The following is a 25,874-nucleotide window of genomic DNA, read 5'->3' as shown; positions in this document are numbered from 1 at the left end:
TAGCGAATTTTGAATTTGGTCCCTCGAATTAGCAAAATTGCAATTTAGCCCCTACATTTGATAATTATCCATGTGTCAGCCACATAACCGTAATCAAATGACATACACAACGGTACATAAGCGCTCATCAGACATGTGAGCATTTCGTCTGAACTCAATTTCAAACGATAACTAAATTTAAAATCAAACAATTCTATAAACCTATTAGGGGTGTCCATAGGTCGGGTTCGGTCGGATTCGGGCCGGACCTTCGGTTTTGGTCGGGTGAAAACCGCAAAATCACCGGAACCGCCGCCGTCCGAACGCACCCTTCGGGTAGATCGGGTTCGGGTTCGACGGATCACAGATTTATCGGTTCGGATCTGTCGGTTTGTTCAGCAGAAGGAAATTAAAAAAAAAAAACAAGAGGATGATGAGGAAAGAAAGCAGAAACCAAGATGGATCTTAACATAAATAATTTTTCATTACAAATCTATGATTCAAATATATAATAACATCTAAATACAATCAGATCTAGAACAATCTCAACAAAAATTAAAATTCAGATCTGGAATAAAATGAAAGAAACCCAGAAATGTGTGTGGATTTGTTGTTGGTTCTTATAATTCTACAGTTGATGTTTGCTCACTGCCTTTGGCGCTGACATGCACATTGCACATTCACTTTCGATACTCACCCACCTCCTAACCCAGTGCGCTAATAACCCCTAATTTCTGAGTAATGTTGTAGGCACAAGACTGGTGGAGTGTGACAATGGAAAAGGAGGAGATGGATGGTGGAGTGCAGCGATGGAAAGGAGAAGAGAATTGTGAGAATGGTGTTAGGGTTCCAGAGGAGAGAGCGTTCCGGATGGGAGAGAGGACGAGAGACACGTTTTGAATTTTGATTGCAAATCGAAGGAGTCTCTCTCTCATTAGTGTGACATGTTGGCAATCCACCCTAGGAGCAACGTGAGCCGTTGATAAAGCTAGATCTAACGGTGTGGAACCTGTGAGAAGAAACACAACTCAACGGTGTGGACCCACGCGTTTTTGGCCAGACACGCGTTTTTTTATCATCCCACGCATTTTAGGCCTTCTGTTTCACGTGTTGGGCTGGGCTCGTGTTATTTTCTTTTTTTATACAGATCTGGTTCGGTCGGTTCGGTTGGTCGATGGCCCAATCCGACACCGACCGAACTAACCCATCCTGAACCGTTTTTTCCCCCTATTAACCCGAGACCCGGACCGGACCGACCCATTGACCAAAAAAACACTCGGATTGGTCGGATTTGGATCGGGCCGGGCCCTAATGGACAGCCCTAAAACCTATGTACTAGAATGCAACTTTGTTTGTCGGAGGAACCAAATCCAAAACTCGCTATAAATGGAGGACCAAATACATGTTTAACCCTTAAAAATACAATGTCAGTTTTGTTGATTCATGGACTTCTTTATCACCAATAAGGACAATCCCTTCGTTTTATAAAGAACCCTTGTTGATTCTGATTTCTGAACTTTGATTTCGAAGAAATCAGACGCCATCAAAGACACGGTCCAATTATGCCCATTATAAAACAATCTCGAAGTATGAGTCTAACTTATTGATATATTTCACTAAACAACCCTGTAAAGCTGTATACATTTGTTCAATGAGGATAACATGAATAAGTGTGAGGATTATATTAATAGTTAGTAATAGTTTTATCCAAAAATATAAACATAAATAGCAAACACTCTCAAGTAAGGAAAATGTAATTTGTTTTTTGTCATGAAAAAGAAAACAAAAACATAGTTGTAAACTAGCTGGCAAGTTGTCTGTGCTTTGCTAACCTTAATAGCAACAAAACCACTTACCTAACTATGACTAAAAACATCAAAAAAAGAAGAAAAAACCATGACTATGATACTTTGAAACTCTAACTAGTAATCAATTACAGTAAAACACACTCTGTCTGTTTCTCACTAACACTAGCTAAACTGGTACTACCTTTCTTTCCACCGCCATTAAAACCCCTCCATTGGTTGTTTCCCACATCAGATTCACTCACAGCAAAATGAAGCTCTGTTTCTTCTTCTTCTTCTTCTTCACATTCTTCACCTTTGCCTTGGCTAGCAATGTCTCCTATGATGGTCGCTCCCTCATCATTGATGGCCAACGCAAGCTTCTTATCTCTGCTTCCATTCATTACCCACGAAGTGTTCCTGCGGTGAGACTCCATTTTCAACTTCATTTCAGTTTCTAACCTGTAAAGTCTGCACCTTTGTTTTGATTCCTCATAAAAATCCTATCTTTAATTATTATTTTCAAGTTTTCAATCAAAACCAAATTCCTCATTTCTGTATTGATCATTGTTTTTTTTTTTAATTTGCTATAAAGAAAGGTTATTGAACTTATTACTTGATTTGTTTATATCTTGGTTTATTGGATATCATCTCCCATTGTTTGCTTGATGCAAAATTGGAGGGAACCTGAAGATGAAGCTTTTGAGTTTATGTACTTTGTAGTTGAATTTTGATTTTGATTATTACTATTATGGTAACCAACCACTAGTGTTTTTGTTTTCCTTCTATTTTTGGGGTGGTGATAATAAGTAGTGTTTGTGTGATGTGCTTTGTAACAGATGTGGCCTGGTCTTGTTCAAACAGCCAAGGAAGGAGGCGCGGATGTGATCGAAACCTATGTTTTCTGGAATGGCCATGAACTTTCTCCTGGCAATGTGAGTAAGATGAAGTAGCTTAGATGTAGTGCTTGTTAGTTTTATGTAAGAGTCCTATAACAGTAGAGCTTATGGTGTGAGATGTAATTTTGAAACTTTTTTCCTCCCACTGTGAACTTGTAGTATTACTTTGGAGGAAGGTTTGATCTGGTCAAGTTTGCCAAGATTGTTCAGGAGGCTAAGATGTACTTGATTCTTCGAATTGGCCCATTTGTTGCTGCAGAATGGAATTATGGGTGTGTTATTATTATCTCTACTATGATTTTCTTTTGGAGTTTATATTATAGCTGGAATTTACAGTGGTGTGTGATGGAGGTATTAGTTTATGTTAACCGCTTTGCTTTCATAGTTCTTAACCATAATTGTATGTTACAGTGGTGTACCAGTGTGGCTGCATTATGTTCCAGGCACTGTCTTTCGGACTTACAATAAGCCTTTTATGGTATGTGAGTAGGACTTTGAATTGTAACTCCTGTTAAAGTTGAAATGCCATCTTCTTTCATTTATTTAAAGTAAAATAACTGAGACTGCTCTAACTTTGTTGAGTCTTCCCTGGTGTTCAGTATCATATGCAGAAATTTACAACATACATAGTGAACCTTATGAAACAAGAGAAGCTTTTCGCCTCACAAGGGGGTCCCATAATCTTATCCCAGGCAAGTAGAAGTGTAGAACCTCAAACATTTCAATTTGTTCTCAGTTTCAATTTCATTGCATGTATCTAGAGTGGGCACTAAATGTTACAGAGGTTTGTCACTTGGATTCTCATATGTGCAGCTATTTTTTCATAGCTTTCCTTCAATATGCTTGATTACTTTGTCCTTGAAACATATTATGACTTCATCGAGCATCTTCACAATATTGCAGATAGAAAACGAATATGGATACTATGAAAAATTTTATGGAGACGATGGTAAGAAATATGCCTTATGGGCTGCAAAAATGGCTGTGTCTCAAAATATAGGTGTCCCTTGGATAATGTGTCAACAATGGGATGCTCCAGATCCTGTGGTAAGATTATAATTTTTTAAAAGTTACTAGTCGATATCTTTAATATGGTTGATCGAGCTCAATGGCGTAGCGTGATCCATAAAGCCGACCTCACTTAGTGGGATAAGGCTTTTGTTGTTGTTGTTGTTGTTGTTTTACTTTGTAAACTCAAATTAAATTTAAATTCATAGTACTTGTTACAAGAACATGTTAAATATATCCAATCATAAGTGAGAAATGTCATACTATAATGTGTCATTGAATTATTACATATGGCTCTTGTTCTTAATTTTATATTGTTTTCTACAATAAAGGTTTATTTTCCTGTATAAATATCTATCCAGCTGTGTCACATTTAGATATTAACCTGACTATTCATGATTCTTTTGCAGATTGATACCTGTAACTCATTCTACTGTGATCAATTTACACCTACCTCTCCAAATAGGCCCAAAATGTGGACTGAGAACTGGCCTGGATGGTATGTTGAATTCACTCTCTCTACTAGTTATTATCTGATCTTAATTTGAGACAAAAACTAGTTTTAAATTTGGTTTTTTCTTGTTCAACATTTTCAAGTTTCCTTCTTTCATTCACCGTTTCTTCTTCTCTAGCTAGATATAAGGATTTTTATTGGGTGAAATATAGTTGAAGGGATCACTCATTTATTCAATTGCCTATAAGCATGCCCAGTTTTTTTTTCATGTAAATTATCACATTCTTTCACATTATGTTAATTAATTCAACATTAAAAGTATTTTTAAACTGAACTAACCACAGTTTTGAGCTAGTGTTTCTATATAGGTTCTGGTTTTAAAAATTATTTATTTTTGAGTGTTACAATTGAAAAATTTGTTGGGGGATTTAAATTATCACCTTCCCAAAAGGCTAGAAGATACACTAATGCTTCTGGTAGACTCAAACCTAGGCAAATAATGAACATGTACAAGTTTTGGAAATTTATCTTTTTCAGTTCATATAGAACCTAAACTATGAGGATGTTTTTCTTTCTTCTTCTTCTTTTTCCCCCTGGTTATCACAGTTAGAAGTGTGCAGAAGTTCAATATTTTCTCTTGATCTTGCAATAGGGAATGATCTCACACTAATGTTCTTCTTCTGGTATTTTCTACTATTTTAAGGTTTAAAACTTTTGGGGGCAGAGATCCTCACAGGCCGGCAGAAGATGTTGCATTTTCTGTTGCTCGTTTCTTCCAGAAAGGTGGAAGTGTACATAATTACTACATGGTATAGATTATGTTTTTTTTTTTTAAATTATGACTATAGGTACTATACATTTTATTATATTAGGATGTGCCAGTAATGAAGATATTTCTCTAAATGATATGCCATATTTTAGTTTATTTTCTGATATGTTGACTTCTTTGTGCCATCCTTGTGGTTTAGTATCATGGAGGAACAAATTTTGGGCGTACAGCAGGTGGCCCATTCATCACTACAAGTTATGACTATGATGCCCCAATAGATGAGTATGGTAAGTCATCTGAACTGAAGTTCTTATTTTCCAGTGTAATTTATGACCTCATTTCTTTCCTTTATTTTCAAAAATTCCTTATAATTGATGATAAAGTTTATTGATTACTAAAGATATCATATGATCGTAGGGTTACCTAGACTTCCAAAGTGGGGGCATCTGAAGGAACTTCACAGAGCTATCAAGTTATGTGAGCGTGTATTGCTTAATGGTAAATCAGTCAATATCACCCTCAGTCCTTCTGTGGAGGTATTTTCCTTACTCACATTCAATGACAGCATAGTAATTCTAATTGCTTGTTTGCTTTTTCCAAACATTTTATATGATTTTGAATTGTTGCTTTTTTCCAGTCATATATTTTGGTGACACTATTGATGTCTTCGATTTTGAATGTACTTAATAATCTAACTATGTGGAATTAAGTCATCATGTGGTAACCACTGTACTGCAGGCTGATGTGTATACTGACTCATCTGGAGGCTGTGCTGCATTTATTGCTAATATTGATGATAAAAATGATAAGACAGTGGAGTTTCGCAATGCATCATATCACCTCCCAGCGTGGTCAGTTAGCATCCTTCCTGATTGCAAGAATGTAGTGTTCAATACAGCAAAGGTGGTTATTGTTGTTCTTTTTTCCACATTCCACCGACATCTTCCCTAGACAATGCAACTTATCATGTCTTAGGATTCACAAAAACCAACATCAAGGAGTTAGTTCAGTTTTGCTACATTACTTAAAATTTTGGTGTTGTTGATTATATCAAGGACTATCATGATTAAAATTTTGGTTTTTCGATGTAAGAGAGCAGAAACACAATTAAACTGAAACCATATCCAAAATCACTGTCATATATCATGATGGCACCTTTTTCTGCAATAGAAGTTATCTTAATTTCCAATTTTTGGTTCACTGTAATAGTAAAATTTAATAATAAAAAAATAAGGTAAATGTAAAAAATATGATTTTATTAATCTGTTTATGTATTTTTTCCCTGCCTCTGCACTTAGTCGTGAAAGTTTCATCAGGTTACTTCCCAGACGAATACAATTGCGATGATTCCAGAGAATTTGCAGCAATCAAATAAAGGTGTGAAAACTTTGCAATGGGATGTATTGGAGGAGAAGCCGGGAATCTGGGGGAAGGCAGACTTTGTTAAAAATGGCTTTGTTGACCACATAAATACTACCAAAGATACCACTGACTACCTGTGGCATACAACAAGGTTTGTCTCAAACATTATTCATGATCTTAAATGAAGTTTGTATGAAACATCTGCTTTTGCATTGCACAATGCACAGGTATCGTATAAATTTTACTTACGATGATAAATAATGTCTATAAAAATGTAGATGTTGATACAGTTATGCATAGTTTATATTATAAGCTCATTTATATATAATGTAGTGCAATAAATTGAAGTGTATTTTTAAAGTAGATATGCTGTCGATTAAAGCTCATTTTTCTGTTGATGGCAGTATAATTGTTGGTGAAAAGGAGGAGTTTTTAAAGAACGGAAGCAAACCAATTCTTCTAATAGAATCCAAGGGTCATGCTCTCCATGCTTTTGTGAATCAGATATATCAAGGTTATCCTCTGATAGATAGTATTATCTATTGAACAAATTTTTGTCTTTGGTTAACGTCTATTGAACAAATTTAAAACAGGCACTATACTGACAAAAGTGATATGACGAATTTATCATGTGAAACCATAATTTCATCTAAATTTTTTGAATCTGAGCAAGTAGTTCAAGCCTTTCTTTCACATTTATATATTAATTGGAGAAAATTCATTATTAAAGAAAAGGAAATAGGAAGGAAGAAAAAAAAAAAGGATTTTTACTTGTCTTTAACATATTGCTTCTATCTCTTGGATGCATCAACACTTCAGCAATCTATAAAAAAGTAACAGTGTGCAAGCACTCTTTACCTTCAATCCAATCAACCACTTCAAAGTCTGAATACTGCGACTTGCTTGGGATATGCCCTTCAGTTACATGCATTCAGCTTCCCTGTCATACTTTAGAATCAATTTTGTTATATGCATTATTTTTTCGTTAAATGTTGAAATCTAAATCATGTGGATGGACTCTTGAAACTGTTGAACTGGGTACAGTAAAAAAGTTAGAGCAACAGCTCTTACAAATGATTTCTTTTTCTCCCATTATATTCAGTAATTTCAAATTTTATCATTTAGGAACTGCAACTGGGAACGGTTCACACTCAGCCTTCACTTATAAGAATCCCATCTCTCTCCGGCCAGGGAAGAATGAAATCACTTTATTGAGCTTGACTGTTGGCCTACAGGTGAGATATTTGTAATATCTGAGATATTTGTAATATCTCATGACAAATATTAGAGTTGCTAAATTTTAGAAGGATCCATTTGAAAACTCTCAGTGCTGAATTTTTTTTCAGAATTTAGACCAAAAGTGAAATTAAGGAAAAAGGTGCTGAAAATATTCAACATATGAAGGTCACAATTACATTTTGAGCAAACAGTTTCTTTTGATGTAGATTGACTAGATTATGCACTTAACAGTTTATTAAATGTTGAGTTTTATCAAAGACACATTGGGACAACGGGTTTCTCTGATTTTCAGAGTCGTGTTTCTTTCTGAGCTCCAATACAAATATATGTTCCTTTTTCCTTTGTGCACGGAGTTTTTAAAATGACCATAGAAATTCAAGGAATTTGTCTGAGACTAAAAAACTTATTATATATCGTCTCAAAGTTTTTTGGTAGATAGATACAGATAACCACACTGCTATGAGATAAATAGTTGTTAACTTAAACGAGAGATTTGAGAATGAATTAATGTTAGGTGTCTATTTTTAAAATGCTCTTTAAATGAATTTGAAGTCTCATTACTACTTTTTTATTATGTTTAGACCGCAGGACCATTTTATGACTTCGTAGGGGCTGGACTAACAAGTGTGAAGATTAAGGGACTCAACAATGAGACACTAGACTTGTCTTCTTATGCCTGGACTTACAAGGTACTTTTCCTTTTCCTTCTCAATCTCTCAATGACACTTTTGGTGGCAGTATTATATATTAACCATGAACATTTTTATTAGCGTTTGTCCTTTGATCTCTTCTATGTCCTGCTTTCTCAGATTGGGGTACAAGGAGAACATCTAAAGATATACCAGCAAGATGGGTTAAATAGTGTGAAATGGACATCTACTTCTGAACCACCCGTAGGGAAGCCATTGACGTGGTATAAGGTAATGCCTTTTTTTTGTTTTTGGAGTCACTGAAATTACCAATACATCATTTTTTATTTTTTTATTTTTTTATTTTTTTATTTTTTTATTTTTTTATTTTCTTTTGCTTAAGTATTGTTTTAAAACACTTGGTCTTGCAGGCTGTTGTGGATGCTCCACCTGGAGATGAACCAGTTGGACTGGATATGTTGCATATGGGAAAAGGTCTAGCCTGGTTAAATGGAGAAGAAATTGGAAGATATTGGCCGAGGATAAGTGAATTCAAGAATGAAGATTGTGTTGAAAAATGCGACTACAGAGGCAAATTCAACCCTGACAAATGTGACACTGGTTGTGGACAACCTACACAGCAATGGTAAAAATATAGACATGATGATTTAAGTGAAATTGAGGAATTTGAATGCGCTCTCTTTTCCTTCTTTTATTCAGAATTTTTTTAGCTTAGACAACAAGTGGTTAAAAGATTTTGTGCCAAACTTCATAACTAGTAAAAATAGGCCAAGAGAAGTGTTAGCATAAAATTTTTAGTACAAATTGAAGTAGTTTATGGTTAAGGAGAGATCCTTGACAGGTTCTTTTATTTTATCTAAAAATTGTTGATAAATAGAAGTAAGGAAGGTATATTTGAAGGTTTAGTGAGTTTCTGACTTTCTGTATGTCTTGTTTAGTTCTTCAAGAGCCTGTCCTCAGTTTCTATAGGAATTAGGATCCGTAGTGCACTTCTACAATCATGATAGATTGAGTTTCTTCTATAGCTCAGTTCTTTTTACATCATATGCCAATTGCACAAGTGGTGTAGATTAGAAAGCATTTATTATTCAGCATAATTACTTAAAGTTTACTTGGTAGTTCTCAGAGTTATGTATCATTCTTCTTGTTTTGATAAAACATTCTTTATTTGCATTGGATCAGGTATCATGTTCCACGATCTTGGTTCAAGCCATCTGGAAATGTTCTTGTAATTTTCGAGGAGAAAGGTGGAGATCCAAGAAAGATTAGTTTTTTGAGACGAAAAGTGTCAGGGTTGTGTTCTCTTGTTGCTGAGGATTACCCCTCTGTTGGACTCCTTGCTGAGGGTGAAGACAAAATGGAGAACAACAAAAACGTTCCTTTTGCCCGTTTAACATGCCCCAGTAACACTCTTATATCTGCTATAAAATTTGCTAGCTTTGGAACACCTTCTGGAACATGTGGATCTTACCTGAAGGGAGATTGCCATGATCCAAATTCTAGCATAGTTGTTGAGAAGGTATGCAAAAATTCAAGCTTATGCTCTTCACTTTGAACTATCTGTCTTTTTACTTTATAGGAATAGAGTTAATGCAGTGTTCCATTATTTGGTCTTTTATTTTAAAGGATTATAATAAGAATTTAATTAGTACACAGACGAATCTTTGTATTTTTTCCCCTGCTGGGAGCGCTAGTTTCATCAGGGGTTGATGTTCCCGGCTCGAACAAGATTGTATCATGTGGAGAATACCTGTGTTAGGCCAAAGAAAGATCTTTATACTTTTCATTGTTTTTGCAGGCGTGCCTAAACAAAAATGACTGTGTGATAAAATTAACTGAAGAGAATTTCAAGACCAGTTTATGTCCTGGTTTATCAAGGACACTTGCGGTGGAAGCGGTTTGTAGCTGATAATAATACTATTGATCTTGGGAGAGTTGATTGGAACGTTGCATTACACCATTTATTTTACTAGCTTGGTTGTATCAAGTAATGTAGTAGATGACATTTTTGCATATAGTTATAGTTGTCAGCTAGTTTCTGCTGTAAAATTTTGTGGCAGGGAAATCTGCTATAAAAGTTTTCATGAGGGTGTGAGCCATAATCAAAGCATTTCTACTCAATTTCACTTTTTAGTGTCTATTGATTTTAATATTTATCTCTAATATAGATTTTTCTTACTAATTTTTTTAAGAAATTATCAATCAAATAATATTGTAGAAAATTTAATAAATTTATTATTAAGGCAACCACACAACACGCGCAGTTGCAGAGTCTGTTGAACGGTGAGCAAGTATCCACTGAAATGCCACCGGTTGCGCCGCATCCAAATGGCCAAACAGTTGCTGCAAACAAACCAGATGCCCATGAATCATCCAAGCCAACTCAACCAGCTAGCCATTCTTGAAGGGATCCAAGATCAGTAGGAACACGAACCGAAAGCTGGGATGCGAACCAGATTGCACGGGCAGCACCACATGAGAACAGGGCATGGAAAGCTGTTTCAAGCTCTACGCCACAAACCGGGCACAAGTTGTCACCGGTAATTCCACGCCGCCGGTGTATCCACAAGTTGTTAGTTGTTACATAAAAAATAAATAAATTTTACAGAGCATGAGAGCAGTTGAATTCACCCGAGGCCTTCAGATATTAGGATAGCCATTTAACCCCTACATAAAACACTGATTGAAGTTTCACTTCCATGGGATGGGAGAAAATATATATGACAGTCATTGACAGAGGAACTTGACTAGGCCCTTTTTCTTGTCATTAGAAGTCCCTGAACATGGGACCGGATTGTAGATGTTAATTAAGGTTGCAGTGGCACCAACATGAGGCGTAAGATTTCATCAAAAGCTACTGAAAACAGCTCCAGCATCTTCTCCCAAGAAATGCAGCGGCATCCATCACCCTCTATGAACCACCATAGAACATCCCAAATTGTAGTACTAGTGCCCAACATCTTTCCTTGGCCTCCAATCATGCTCCTTCAAAGTGTTGGGTTTCTCCTTAGTCTTAGAAATCCGAAACCCCACTTTCTTATAAAAGGTTGTAGTCCCACATTGGGTAGTTCACGAACCTTTGTCATCCAACTCCCTTATAAAAGAGGAGTTGAGATTGTAAATGAAATTAGAGGGATTTAACATTTTTCATTGTTAGTATCTTTAATTTCTTTGTCATTACATATTTGAAAAGAAAGCAAGTTAGAGTGAGGAAAAAAATTTATGCATCTTTAAGCATGTAAAATTTTAAGATTTTCATGAGAGAAAACGTGTAGCAAAAGAGGGTTTTCGTTTCTGATATTGTATAAAGATTTATTGTAAATTCTTTGGTACCCATAAAATATTTTTGGTATGGTACTCGCATTAAGTAATTTAATAGATGATTATTATAATTTTTTAGGTAAATTTTACATTTTCGCATTTCATTTTACTATTCAATTAATTGCATCCCATAAAATTTGTTTTTTAATGAAAAATGGTTTAGTTGTAGAGATGAACGATGATGGTTGAGATGTGCGCAAAATGACCATGATTGACGGATGAACAAAGCCTAAAAAAACACAACTTACAAATCTCATTTCTCTAAGAATGAAATGTTGCATCACTACGATAAAATAACATCAAAATTATAACTTGTACATGCTTCTTTAATATTGAATTTCCTTATTTTGGGTACCATACCTTGATTTGGGTTAAGGTACCATAGCAAACACCGATTTATTTGAAGAAGTGTACTTCCTCCGTTCCACAAAGTTTGTTGTTTAAGGTTGTGGCACAAAGACTAAGATGACAATTATTGATAGTATAATGTTACTATAATACCCTTATTTAATTTTACTAGTACTAAGTGCACCAATTAAATTATACTTTGATAGAGAAGAATGTAGTTAATAGAGAAGAGTTGTAGTTAGTTGATATGAGAGGTGATAAGTTAGAGAATATTTATTAAAAGAGGGTATATGTGGAAAAAATTGGCAAAAAATGCATTGGTTTTCTAAAACAACAAACATTTTGGGATATTGAAAGATGGTCCAAAACAACAAACTTTGTGGAACGGAGGGAGTATTAGTTAAGGGGCGAAACAGGAGTAGACACGTGCTTATAAGCGTTTTATTTTTTTCAAAGTCAGTCTTATGAGCATTTACTTTTCTAGATTAAAAGTGGAGCATTTTTTTTTGGATAGTAAACACTTACAAAACAAACAAAAGAAAAACTAGACTCTCATGAACAAAGTGCCCATTCGGTCTGCCCTCAACAACGACACAGCACCCTGGACAGGAGTATCCCACACTAGCAGCGCAGACTCAGACGAAGCTCCGTGCTTAGCTAGGTAATCCGCCACAGCATTCCCTTCCCGAAGAATATGTTGACATCGCACTTGCCACGGTCGCTGAAGCAAAGCTTTAACCCGACCAATTACCGATCCATACCTATGAAAAGGAGGAAGAACCTTTGTGATCAGTCCCAATGCTAACAAGGAGTCAGAAAATAAATCAATTTCCCTAAATCCATGGTCCCAACAAAGTGTTAAGCCATGGAGGATAGCAAACAATTCTGCACACAAGTTATCTGCTATACCAAGATGTCCTGCATATCCCAGACGCCAGCTCCCGTCAACGGTACGCACGACGCCACGAAACCTAGCAGCTCCTGGGTTTCCCAAAGAGCATTCAAAGCAACCGACCCCTCCCTAGGAGGCTGCCAACGCACCCACCTCACTGATGGTCGCGAAACCTCCCGATGGTACACATCCGCGAGGAGCAACCACAGCTCACGAGCTTCCCGAACAACCTTGTGGACCACGAGTGGCTGACCAGCGAAAATGAAGCGGCATCTCTCCTTCCAAATAACCTACGTAGTAGCCAACACGATGTGCAACCCGAAGCCATCAAAAATGCGAAGGACCTCCCCAAAACTCTGCATGTCGAAGAACGCTTGAGGTAAAATAAAACCGGTGCCCCTTCAAACGCTCCTTGCGGCCACACAGTCCCTAACACAATGCAAACTTGTTTCATCCCCGCTACCACAACGAGGGCACAAGGCATACACCACTAACGATCGCTGTAACAACAACCATCGAGTGGGCAAGGCAGCATGTAGCACCTGCCAAAGGAACACACGAATATTCTCTGGCGCTTGCACCTTCCAGACCTTGGTCCACAGCTCCCCAACCAGCCTGTGACCTGCAACTTCATCATCTTGTTGAGTCAACCACTGGAACCCATCCTTAGCTGAGTAAATTCCATTCTGATTATGCTTCCACACTAGGCAATCCCGAGTCCCGGCATCAAAGAAAACATGCTGGAAAGTGGAGAAGAACTGTGTAATCTCATGCGGCAAAGCTGTATATAGTAATAAAGGATCGAAGGAGCCATTGGAGAAGACATCTTTGAGAGTCAGCGCCACATCATGAATGTCAACTACTGGGACCTTCTAGCACAAGTAACCCAGCAGAGACCAGTAAGAGTACCAAAAGGAAGAAGTCCCATCCCCAAACTGGACATCAAAGCCGTCCCGCAGCAACCTACGAGCCTTAAGGACGGACCGCCAAAAATAAGAACCATCATTGTAATCACAAGAAAGCACCGCTGGTCCTACAACATGTTGGTCACGCACCACATTCACCCAAAACTTATCCTCCTGCTGAACCAGAGTCCAAAGTTGTTTACCCAACATAGCCACATTATTCATTCGCGCACTCCGCAATCCCAAACCTCTGTGCTTCTTCGGGCGGGTCACCTTGTCCCAATCTACTAAGGGAATGCCCCTAGAATGGCCATTACCCCAAATGAATCTCCTTACCACCGTATCCAACAGGTCACACACAGCCTGAGGGAGCCAGTTTAATTGCATGACATAAACTGGGATAGCGGATAAAACCGATTTAGCTTGGGTGATGCGAGCCGGCTTATTCAGCAAATTCGCCTTCCAAGTTTCCAACCGGGCAGTCACTCTATCAATAATAAAGCCAAAGTCCTCCTTCCTAACCCGGCCAACATGAATAGGAAAGCCAAGGTACTTGCCAATGGAGTTTGTAGAAGGAATGGAGGTAATAGCTGTGATCCTCTCCTTTAAGGCACCATCCACACACCACGACGCCAACGCTTTAGACTTAGAGAGATTAATTTTAAGTCCAGACACACCACAAAACTCCTCCAATACCCGATAGATATTCCGAATCTGAGCTACTTCTACCTTAGCAAACAACAACACATTATCAGCAAAGAAAAGGTGAGCGATACCTAGACCTCCTTGACTGATTTGGACAGGCTTCCAACGCCCTTGCACCACCTCATGATGGATCATATGGGCAAGTCTCTCCATGCAAAGCACAAACAGATAAGGAGATAGAGGATCCCCTTGACGAAGACCCCTAGTCGCACTAAACGTCGGAAGGCGATTCCCATTCCAAAGAATGGTTATAGCAGAAGAAGTGATACAATGCATAATCAAAGCAACAACAGAGGGAGGGAAGCCAAACTCTACCAAGGTTTTCTGATGGAAAGGCCATCTCACCTGATCATAAGCTTTCTCCAAGTGTAGCTTAAAAATGACATTCCTGTTCCTCTTTTTCCTATTTGTCATGAAGTGGGCTACCTCCTGAAGAACAATGACATTATCAGAGGTTCCTCGGCCGTGAATGAAGCTACTCTGAAGGGGCCCAACAATCTCCTGCAAGCAATGTCTAAGGCGAAGAACCAAAACCTTGGTAATAACCTTATACATCACGTTGCACAAACTAATAGGCCTCAACTCACGAAAAGACGACGACACATCAACCTTCGGGATGAGAGCAACAAGCGCCTCTAAAAGGGCACTATCAAAAGTACCAGAGGCAAAAGTGTCTCTGACAACCGCACATACACTCTCTCCTACAATGTGCCAGCAAGACTTAAAGAAAATGGCTTGGAACCCATCCGGCCCAAGAGCCTTGAAAGACCCCATGGTAGACACTGCATCCCACATCTCTTGGTTAGACACATCATCTCCAAGCCTATGAACATAGCGTTGGGACAGCCTAGGGCAGCCATACTTCCCCTTCTCTAGGGGCCGAAACATCACAGGGGAACAAAATAAGCCTTTAAAATAACGAAGAGCCTCCAACTGTAACGTGGCCTCATCAGTACACGCCTCACCTGATGGTAAAGTGAGTGATAGAATTCTATGACGTCGTCGTCGAATAAGGGTTTTAGTATGAAAATACCTAGTGTTCCGCCCCCAATTAAATCCTCCTTCTCCCTAGATTTCTGAAACCATAGGAGATCTTCCTGAGCAAGAGTATGATGGAGTTCAACCTGGAGCTGGTCATGCAACAGAGAAAGAGAAGTTGAGTCCACCCTATCAAGCCTCAGTTGGATTCCTCTAATCCGTGCCTCCAAGGTGCGTTTCCGTCTCAAAATATCACCAAAGACCTCCCAGTTAAATACCAATGAACGCTCCTGGACCGTGCGCAAATTAACAGGGAGGTTCTCTTGAGAGGACCAAGCCGAAGCCACAACCCTCTCATACTCTGAGTGAGAAAACCAAGCTGCCTCCATCGAAACCACCTTCAACTCCACCACCACCCTCCACCACTATCGTCACATCCACCACCACAACTGCCACTTCAACAACCACCACCGTCCAACACCACCATTTTCAGCTCCATCGCTACCAGCACTACCTCTCGCCACGCCACCACCAACCTCCAATACAATTACTTCCACCTCTGCCCCCACCACCTTCCTCACCATCATTGTCGCCACCTCTTCCAGCATCATCTCTTCTACTTCCACCTCCACCCTTTGCCACCACACCATCGGTGCCACCACTACCATTTCCGTCCCCACCAGGTAACACCCAAATCTACCTCCATTTCAACGCCACCACAACCATCTGCACCACCACCTCCACTGCCATCACCACTCTCCACTACAGTCACCACCTTCACCACCATCATTGTTGTCGCCAACACCACCTTCATAAGGTAACACTCACCTTCGTCGCTTCCACAACCACTATCCACCACCATTGTCGCAGCCACCATCATCACAAAGTAACATCCACTGTTATCGCAACTTGATAACACCAACTTCTATCACCACTACTACTGGTCCCTCCACTATCGTGAGGTTCTACAATTCATTATTGTAAATTTACAAAGTTAGCAAATATGGTGAATGTTCTCACTTTACAGAATCTATAATAACTTTTTAAAAACTGAAAACAGCAAAAAAAAATTGAAACTGAATTTATAAAATTAAAAACTATTTTTTATTTTTAAATTTTAAAACTTAAAACTAAAAACCACCATTAATAACATGCCTAAGAAATGAATTTGAGTGTGGTCGGGAGGTAAATTTGAGGACACTAACTTTTTTTATTCTTAACAGTCAAATTGATGTAAATTAGAGTACTTATCAATTTGGATCGACCCGTTAAATCCGATAATCAAAATGAAACTAATATGATTGGTTCGAATTTATTTAGTTAATCGGTCTATTTTACCATCCGAATTAAGCCAATTATAAAGATATCACTTCCATGGGAGAAAATATCAATGACAGTCATTGACAGAGGAACATGACTAGGCCAATTTTCTTGTCATAAGAGGATAAGATGTCGCTGAACATGGGATCGGGTTGTAGATGTTAAATTAAGAGGATCAAAATCAAAAGTGAAAACAAATGTTTTCTCATTAAAGATAACTAAATGGATCAGGCAGAAGTAGAACGTAACACGTGCAGAGCATAGGCCACTGTAGACGTGGAAGAGAAACAAGTGTCATGCATGCTACATTACACGTTACAACGTTGCTATATATACCACATTCTTCTCTTCAGCAAACTAGGATCGATCTCATTCATCAACACCGCTCCTCTTCTCTTTCATAGCCTACGGCAACGCTCATTCCACTCTTTTCTACCTCTTCTCTTTTTACCATTTCTTTCACATGTAAGACTAATTTCCATCTCTCTTATTTGTTTCTTGTCTCTCTTATTCTGTCTCTTTTCTTAGACTCTAACACTAATCTTTCAATTTTCATCACCACTTTTGGTTCTCTTAGTCATGTATTGCCGCATCAAACAAGAGATGACAAATTAATTAGCTTGAAATTGCATCCAGTTTTGCTAATGTAAGAACACTCAGACTGTTCTGTGAATTACAAAATCAGAAACCCTTTTGATATTTACATGTACCTTGATTGAAATTGAATTAATGCTTATTACTTCTTATAATAGTTGTTTCACAAGTGCATGGATTAGATAGCATGTTTGTATCATCATCAGCTTATTTTTTCTCAGCATTTGACACCTAGAAGCTTATTATTTTCTCAGAATTGATTATGGCTTTATATTGTGCGTGTTTGGATCAGCAAATGTCACAATTAATTTTGGTAAAATTGATTACATTAAAAGTCACATGAATGTCAGTAATAAAATTCAGTTGTAAAATCTCATAATTGACTGTTTATGATGCTGACTCTCTCTAGTTTGTACCTACAAAATGTCTTCCAAACATCAATTCTCTACCAGAAATTGATTACGGGAAGGAAACTAACACACTCTAAGCTTTTTAATAATTGATAGAATTGATTGTGTCAATTGTACAACGGATTTCCAAACATGCTATTTATCTTAAATGATTGCATGTGACATATCTATGTCATGTCATACACTTATATCAGCATATGTTTATGCAACAACCTTTTTGTTCCCAGATTTGGTGTCCAAGTGAAGTTTCCAAGAAGCAAGATTGTCTTTAAAAATTGTAACCTCTGAAAATATCAACAATGTCTGGTGTGACTCTAGCTGTTGATCGTTCATCAGTGCCACAACAAAGAGATGCTGCTGCTGCTACCGGCACTGCTGCTGCTACTGCTGCACCTTCAGCCACAAATCCTAAACAGCAGAAGGAACATCAACCAACCCCTCTCGGTGGCATGATGGGTTCACTGCGCGTCATAGAGCTTCAGCTCGTGGCATTCATCTTAGTTTTCTCAGCAAGTGGCCTTGTTCCACTCTTTGATCTTATCTTTCCAGCACTTGCCTCTGCATACATCTTAGCACTCTCGCGTTTCGCTTTTCCATCGCCGCCGGCCGGTTCTGTTTCTGCCTCGCCGGAGGTTTTTAAAGGAAGCAGGTTGTTTCGGATGTATGTGGTGGTTGGAACCACCGTGGGGCTGTTCTTGCCACTGGCTTACGTGCTTGGAGGGTTTGCTAGAGGGGATGAGCATGCTGTGCGTTCCGCGACGCCACATTTGTTCTTGCTCTCGTTTCAGATTTTGACTGAGAATATTATCAGTGGGCTGTCTCTGTTTTCGCCGCCAGTGAGGGCGTTGGTGCCCATGATCTACACCATTAGGAGGATCTTTGTGGATATGGATTGGATTACTAATGTGTGGATTAACAAGACTTTGCCTGCTAATGCACGGGTTCAGGTAATTCATTCATTTTCATGTAAAAACCATTCATTATGTTTTGATATAATCAATTCTGATGCCGAAATCAATTTTGAGCAGAAGTTTATGTGAGCAGTCCGGTTGAGCTTGATAGTTGCTTTAATTAACTAACAGGATTAGTCTACTAGGCCTTAGATATGTATGTTTATGGGAAATGAATGAATATTGCAAGTGTTTTACATGTATTGCAGGACATGGCATGGCATTGGTTTGGGAAGGGTTTGGCAGTGGTCAATCTGGCTTATTTCTCCATCAATCTATTTGGGTTCTTGATACCAAGGTTCCTTCCAAGAGCTTTTGAGAGGTATTTCCAAGAGAGGGGAGAGATCTATGCTAAGACAGCAGAGGACAAGCGATTTGTATCCAGCAACAAACCACAAGTATCAGAGAAGAAGATAGATTGAGAGCTTTAGCTAGTTTTGTTTTACTTGCAGTTTTATACAGTTTCAGCATTTTTGTAAGAAAATTCATAATGGTTGTGTATGATGTAAATCGACCTTGACTTAAATTATGGCTCTCCATTGCATGTTAATGGAACTATATAGTATTTGTTTTGGGTAAATTTATATATAGCATATATGCATATTTGGAGATTTCTTAAGATTCTTCTACTAATAGTAGCACCTACTAGCCAAGTTGGGTTAGTATGATTGACCATAAGTTCTAAGATTAACTATCACATCCTTATAGGTCGAGGGATCCTATAGGAGAATGAAAGATTTTAGTTGACCAGCAATCCTCCTCATGGAAATCTCCTGGCATTCTACTTACCTAGAAGTTGGCCTCAGTTTAGAGGTGTTTTTTTCTCGTCTCTAGCATAATTTAGATAATCTTGACCAAATAAGTGAGATTTATATCTTATAATTATCGATAAAAGAATGGTGAAAATTCATACAAGAGCATTCTTCTCACTGACAGATATTATATTACCCTCAATAACTCGCCTAAAGTGAACTCCTGATCGACCTTTAACTACGACTACATTGTGTACAAATTTGAGATCAATAATGCAAGTTATCCAAATTCCTCGATTATCATAAGCTTGGTACCTTTATGCATACAATAAGTTACTCAATTTTTATTTATGAAAAGAAAAATCAGATAACAATCCTTGTATGACTGAATAATTTGATTTTCCAACCTACCTAAACCTACAAAGTGTTATTGCATTCATCATCACATCTACTTTTCTAAGAACCAACACAACAGAAACGGACCACAAAACAAGTGGGGCACCATTCCAGATGATAAAAATTTATCTTATCAAATCAAATCTTTCATGATCTCAAATCCTAAGTGTCATTAAACAAGCCTCTCAACTTGTATTGGTGCAAATCCATTCTTCAAGACTAGTGCTTCTCTTTCCTTCTTGCGCCAACATTTGCGGGTCAACTTCAAATCAACTCAACTACAAACAAAAATCTCATTTTGCACTTTAAGTTACAAAAATTTTATGGTCCAATCTTCTGCAACAGGGACATTAGGTTTACGTATGGTCGTGACAGCTGGGGATTGTGCCCTATGAACCCAAAGGGGACCAAGTTCGATATTAACCTTCTGGTTTGATGGTTCAATGAGTGCATTTTTGGAGCCAGGAGCATGACCCAGAAGGATAATCCTCTCAATGACAACATCTGATGAATACCGAACATTGCCACCAGAAGAAGGTGCCAGGTCTACAGATGAAAGTTTCCCATTTGAGAAAATAAAACGTCTGTGGATGTAGCCCCCTTGTAGAAAATCAAAGCTTTTGCCATCATCAATGTAGATTTCACCTTCAGCTGCTTGAGAACTATTCAGAGCTATAACCTGTCAAACAGACAACCATAATGATTTCATCATCAATCAAACGAGTAGCACTCTTTCCTTTCCATAACTGTCACTAATTCCCAACTCACTCTACATGCTGCCATTGTTATGGTTGGAATGCAACAATAACTAATCAGGTTACTCAATCAATAACCGCATATTTATGATAAAGTCATCAGGCATAATCCATGAAAGTGGAAAGATGAGATCCGGATATTTCTTTGTTGGATACTAGGGTTCACACAACATTCAGGCATGTAGATTACTTTTGCTATGCATAAAGTCCTCAAGTTTGCATCCTCGTAAGTAAACGTAAAAGTTCAGCTGCATATTTTCTGGAGATTTTCCTCAATTTCTAAGTGAGCATGCGGATATGGCTTGATGCCAAGAAGCATGAAGAACAAACTAGCATGAACTCTATTGTAAAATTTGTATGACAGCAACGGGATTAATAGAAATGCAGTGGCCAAAGACCTAAGAGTCTGAAAACTAAGGGAAAAGGCAAGAAACAGTGTTATCAAATCGCGATCGCGGACCATCGCAGTGAGCCAAAAATCCGCTATTTCGGCCACTATTTGGCGGCGAATAGCGGAAATAGTGGGAATAGAGCGCTATAGCGGGCAATAGCGGCGTCACGATTAGCCAAAAATCCGCAACGCTATAGCGGCATAGCGTCGCTATAGCCGCTATTTGATAACACTGGCAAGAAATATATTCTCCGAGAACATCTGGCACTCAAGCATATTAAAAAGAATTACAGCAAATCAGCGCAAATACATACCAGAGTATAGGGATCATTTGTCATCTGAGTGGAACTCCGCCGAGATCGATCTTTCCTTGGTAGAATGGTGCCAGCTCTCTGGAAAGCAGGAATGCTCTCCTCTGTAACCTCCAGCTTGTGTGTCACCCCTCCCTTGTACACAGTTCCAGTTTTTAGGTCATACCAGGATTCTTTTCCGGGCAGATAGACAGATGTGTGTTTAGCTCGCTGCAAGCAACAAAGCATTATAAAAACTTCTGCTAAGGACCACAAAAATGAAGGAAATTATTAACTGAAATAAAAAATCTATATCCAGAAAGAGACTAATGCACCTCAGTATAGATCCCTTGCACTAAAATACTGTTCCCAACCATGAAAGCTTCATCATTGCTAAAAGTAGCTTCATCAGATGGGAATTCCATCCATAATGGACGGGCCACAGGAACGCCAGTAGTGTTAGCCTCCCTGAATAATGTGTAGAAATAGGGGAGAAGCGCATAACGAATATGTATAGCATCCCTGATCAATTCTGTCTTTCGTTCTCTGCAATATTAATACAAATAATTCACAATATCGAAAAAACAGATTCCAATAAATTCAGGTTGCTTTTGAGAGTCAAGGCATGCAATCACATCTGGGTTAATTTGATTTTTATAAATTCAATAAATATTGCCACTCATTTCTGAGGCCCGGTTCATTCCCTGATAAGAGCATATAGCCTGATTTAGTATAACTCCTCTTACAACACCTTTCAATAATTTTTCATAGGCAATCAGTTGTTAGCCAAGGAAAAGAATGGTGGAGAAATCACAGTTTTATCATTGGAAGTATAAAAGAAAGAAGTACCAAAACCACCAACATGTATTGACATTGGGATAAAGAAATAAGTAATGCGATCCTACCCAAACAACCATGGTTCTCGTCTTTTTGTATCATGATGGGCATGGGCCCTAAAGAAAGGATAGTAAGCTCCTAACTGATACCAGCGAACCAATAACTCAGGTTCAGGATTCCCGAAAAATCCACCAACATCAGCACCTGCATAATGCACATTAAAATATGAGCATCTGAACATAAAGAGGGCAAATCCTAACTCATACAGATAAGTATGCTGAGCACGAATATGTGAATAAAAGAATTACAAAATAGCCAATACATCATGAGAAGAAGGCTACCAACCAGTGAATGACATCCCAGTAAGACCAAGACTCAAAATCATTGGGATAGAAACTCGTAGGTGATCCCAATCAGCAGTGTTATCCCCAGTCCAAACTGCTCCATACCTTTGAGTTCCAGCAAATAATGCTCTTGATAAAACAAATGGTCTGTCTTTTCCTTCACCACGCTTTAATAGCCCTTCAGCTGTCGCCATGTGGAAGTAATATCCATAGGCATTGTGCAACTCCCGATGTTCCACACCTCCATAATGTAAAGCATCTCTAGGCATTGTCACCTAGATACAACACAAGCAACCATAACTTCAGTTTCCCTATCTCCTGGCGGACTGTTACAAATGCAAAGTTTAACGTGGATTACAAGGACCCATGGATCCAGGCTCTGGCTCTCAAGGGGCATAAAATTTAAATCATACAAAATAGACGACATGAGAAACGAGAAGTCATAAGGACAGACATAAGACATTAACACCCACAAGTTGGATCACTAGACATTTTTGGCAATTCAAAATCACAGGATCTCTGACAACTTTAGCCACTTGTTCTTTCTTTTCTTTCAGATCTATAAATCAATATTGTTTGGCTTCACCATGAGGGGATGCAGAAGTTTCCTTATAACTATAGGCATGTACCAACTGTCAATTCTAAGCCTTTAACTCCTTCTCCTGCTTCTAGAAGTGCTTATTGAACACATCCAAAAGGCCATACCACAATGTAAGTAGTTTGCAGATGACATAGTCTTAATCAGAGAATCAAGCGAAGAAGTAAATAATCTCCCGTCCCCTTCCTGTGATAAATATTTCAAAACTTTTCTTCTCATCGAGCATAAAACACCACCTACCTAAACAAAGAAAAGAAAAGAAAAGGCTTTTGGTTCAGGGTGACAGCATCTATTTGTCATCATTTTGAGGAAGTGGAAGAGGAACATCAAAGTGTTCTAGGGAATCATGGGACATTCTCAGCTGCTTGCTTCTTTCTTCTACCCAGCAACTTCCTCAGTAACTGCAAGTCATCACAGGTTACCGCAGTAGCTACTCCCATCAGCAAAGGAATCTTTATGGCTATAGATCAGATGATTACAGAATCTTGATGGCTGTGGATCAAATGATTTAGATCGAAGCAGTGAGGCAGGAAATGATATTGATCGGGCAACAAACCGCTTCACTGGTTTAATGATCAGACTGGCGTCTGGTTTTTAAAATCATGAGAGTATATGGAATGCAAGTTTAGTAATAGACACAACCCCAAACTTAAAGATGAAAAATAACATGATGGTTTGGCTTCACTACGACTCAGCCAAATCACAGAATCTCCCTAGATTGGTTGAATATTCTAACTCAGGCTAATTAGCCTTTTGTTATTGTTCATCATCCTGCTTTCCTCCTCCTTCTCCTCAAGTCCAACATGGCATAACAGCCACGCTACCATTCTAGTGCCACAACCACAGAACCACTAAATGGCATGAGCCAAGATGGTGTGACCGACAAGTGGGATGAAATTGACCTCTACTAATGTTCACACATGTATTTTGTCTTTTATATTGGGCTTAATGCTTTAGATATAGCATTTGTTTGATTACTAATCCCAAAGTATGAAGTCATTGATAATTAAAGTCAACATGTGCATAAATAGTCTATAAGAAATGTTTTTAGGGAGTCATAAGATCTGTAATACATATAACCCATGATTATCATGGAATCAGATGGTGATAGTGAGTTCCTATTCCTAACAAGCACATCATTTCCTTTCCTTGACCTTGACCTAAACCCAAATGCATCATGATGAAAGTCCCAGCCATGAAAACATTGCAAAGGTAGATTTCAATTTCCATATCATGATCAAAATCACACAACTAAATAAACAAAAGAAGCCTGGAAATAACTGACATACCTCAGGACCATTGAAGACAGAAGGCTCATTCATGTCATTCCATATGTAAAGTGAAGGAGTGGAACCAACATAACTCTGATAAGAAAACTTATCAGCCCACCAGTTCCTAATCTCAGGGTTCAAAGTGTCGGCGTAGGACGATGAACCAGGCCAGCACCAACCATCAAAATCATTGCCACTGGAATCCTTAACATAATACCCTTTTTCTGAGGCTTCCTTGTGCAAAAAATATGAATCATCCCTCTTAATATGAGGATCCACAATGGTCACCATTCTCCTACCCTTATCACTCAACTTCCTCTGCATCTCCTCAGGGTGAGGGAAAAGCACACTATCCCAAGTAAAATACCTCTTCCCATCGGTATGCTCAATATCAAGCCACAGCACATCATAAGGAATGTCCACCTCATCAAACTTCGAATCCACCTGCGCCACATCCTCCTCGTCGCGGTAGTTCCACCGGCATTGGTGATAAGCCACCGAGAACATCGGCGGCATCGCCTGAGCTCCGGTCACCGCCGAGTACTGCCTCAGAACATCCTTAGGGCCAGGACCAATGAAGAAAAACGCATCAACCACACCCGCCTCGCTCATCCACAACGTATCGATCCTTCCCTTAGAAGAAGGCAGCGAGATCCCAGACTCAGCGTCCCATCCCGGGGCAAGAACATCAATCTGCATCTCGGCCGCATTGAGCCAGAAGAACCCAGAAGATCCCCTAGCCTTGCCGTGCGAAACCATGAACGGGATCGAGCCATAGAGCCCGAACGGTGCATCGTGAACATACTCAAACACATCCAGGTTGAAGAGACGGTAAGGCTCAGAGTGATCAACGTTGGGTCCTTTGGTAGGTTTCAGCGCGAGGCTTGCAGCGCGTTCGGGGATGCCGGAGACGAAATCGGCGCCGTGGAATGACACATCGAAGCTGATCGATTGAGGGCCGTGTGGTCTCTTATCGGTGTGGCTCCGGAATCGCTCTTCCCATTCCTCGCCTTCGGTTTTCTCCGTCCTCAATTGCTCGAAGTCGAAGAGGCCGTGGTAGTTTAGGGAAATGACGCGGTCGCCGGTGGCGTCGTGACGGATGAAGAGCTCGAAGGGGTCGTGGCGGAGGACGGCGGAGTGGCCGTCGGAGAGGTAGACGGAGGAGGAGGCGGAGGGGAGATCCTCGGAGGTGAGACGCTGGAGCCAGAGCTTGGTGGAGGGGAACTCGGGGACGACGACGTCGGGGACTCGGAAGCGGGTCTTGGGCGGGTTGAGGGAAGCGTCTTCGTCGATGGTGAGGCGGAGGATGCCGTGGTTGTGGACGGAGAGGGTGAGGATCAAGGGTTTGGGGTCGGTGTCGGAGGGTGGGTGTTTGGGGAGGAGGTTGGCGGTGAGGTCGCCGTCGGAGATGGTGACATGGGTGGCGATGAGGGCGGAGGAGGAGGGGGTGCGGGATCGGGCTCGCTTGCAGAATGGGGTCTGATCGCAGTTTCTGAACTCTTCTTTCTTCCAGGAGATGACGGAGGAGCAGAGGAGGAGGAGGAGCGTGAAACGCAGCGTTTGATTCCTCATCTTGTCAGTGTCATAGCAATGCAAACGCAAGTGAAATGAAAGAAAGAGAGAGGAGAGTCTCTCTGCAACTCACGTAGCTCACTCAGTAATAGCCTCTTTTT

At 39.3% G+C, this 25,874-nt stretch overlaps 4 protein-coding genes across 5 annotated transcripts; 2 read left to right on the top strand and 2 right to left on the bottom strand.

The window, feature by feature from the left end:
• The first annotated feature begins 1,895 nt into the window (after positions 1–1,895).
• LOC130713990 (beta-galactosidase 10) lies at positions 1,896–10,296 on the top strand. Its single transcript, XM_057563845.1, has 19 exons — positions 1,896–2,188; positions 2,603–2,698; positions 2,822–2,934; positions 3,074–3,140; positions 3,262–3,354; positions 3,566–3,709; positions 4,081–4,169; positions 4,828–4,933; positions 5,093–5,180; positions 5,311–5,429; positions 5,632–5,796; positions 6,210–6,406; positions 6,660–6,769; positions 7,381–7,490; positions 8,076–8,183; positions 8,304–8,414; positions 8,555–8,769; positions 9,327–9,663; positions 9,943–10,296. The coding sequence occupies exons 1-19, from the start codon at positions 2,036–2,038 to the stop codon at positions 10,051–10,053; spliced, it is 2,532 nt and encodes an 843-aa protein (XP_057419828.1). The 5' UTR covers positions 1,896–2,035; the 3' UTR covers positions 10,054–10,296.
• Positions 10,297–12,357: 2,061 nt separating this feature from the next.
• On the bottom strand, positions 12,358–12,978 carry LOC130747118 (uncharacterized). Its single transcript, XM_057599962.1, has 2 exons — positions 12,936–12,978; positions 12,358–12,794 (listed from the first exon to the last, which is right to left on the bottom strand). The coding sequence occupies exons 1-2, from the start codon at positions 12,976–12,978 to the stop codon at positions 12,358–12,360; spliced, it is 480 nt and encodes a 159-aa protein (XP_057455945.1).
• Positions 12,979–16,879: 3,901 nt separating this feature from the next.
• Positions 16,880–19,137, top strand: LOC130732069 (uncharacterized). Of its 2 annotated transcripts, none has more exons than XM_057584195.1 (3): positions 16,880–17,078; positions 17,845–18,564; positions 18,777–19,137. In XM_057584195.1, exons 2-3 carry the CDS (start codon positions 17,917–17,919, stop codon positions 18,987–18,989), a joined length of 861 nt encoding a protein of 286 aa, XP_057440178.1. In that variant the 5' UTR covers positions 16,880–17,078; positions 17,845–17,916; the 3' UTR covers positions 18,990–19,137. The 2 variants fall into 2 exon arrangements, with proteins under 2 accessions (XP_057440178.1, XP_057440177.1); XM_057584194.1 differs by lacking the exon at positions 16,880–17,078 and adding an exon at positions 17,085–17,259.
• Positions 19,138–19,635: 498 nt separating this feature from the next.
• On the bottom strand, positions 19,636–25,873 carry LOC130713981 (probable glucan 1,3-alpha-glucosidase). Its single transcript, XM_057563820.1, has 6 exons — positions 24,220–25,873; positions 22,334–22,607; positions 22,057–22,192; positions 21,487–21,697; positions 21,176–21,382; positions 19,636–20,394 (listed from the first exon to the last, which is right to left on the bottom strand). The coding sequence occupies exons 1-6, from the start codon at positions 25,771–25,773 to the stop codon at positions 20,026–20,028; spliced, it is 2,751 nt and encodes a 916-aa protein (XP_057419803.1). The 5' UTR covers positions 25,774–25,873; the 3' UTR covers positions 19,636–20,025.
• Position 25,874: the final 1 nt, after the last annotated feature.

This window comes from Lotus japonicus, chromosome 1, assembly GCF_012489685.1.
Source record: "Lotus japonicus ecotype B-129 chromosome 1, LjGifu_v1.2".
In the NCBI taxonomy this organism is placed as follows: domain Eukaryota; kingdom Viridiplantae; phylum Streptophyta; class Magnoliopsida; order Fabales; family Fabaceae; genus Lotus; species Lotus japonicus.
This window is presented reverse-complemented; position numbering and strand designations above follow the sequence as displayed.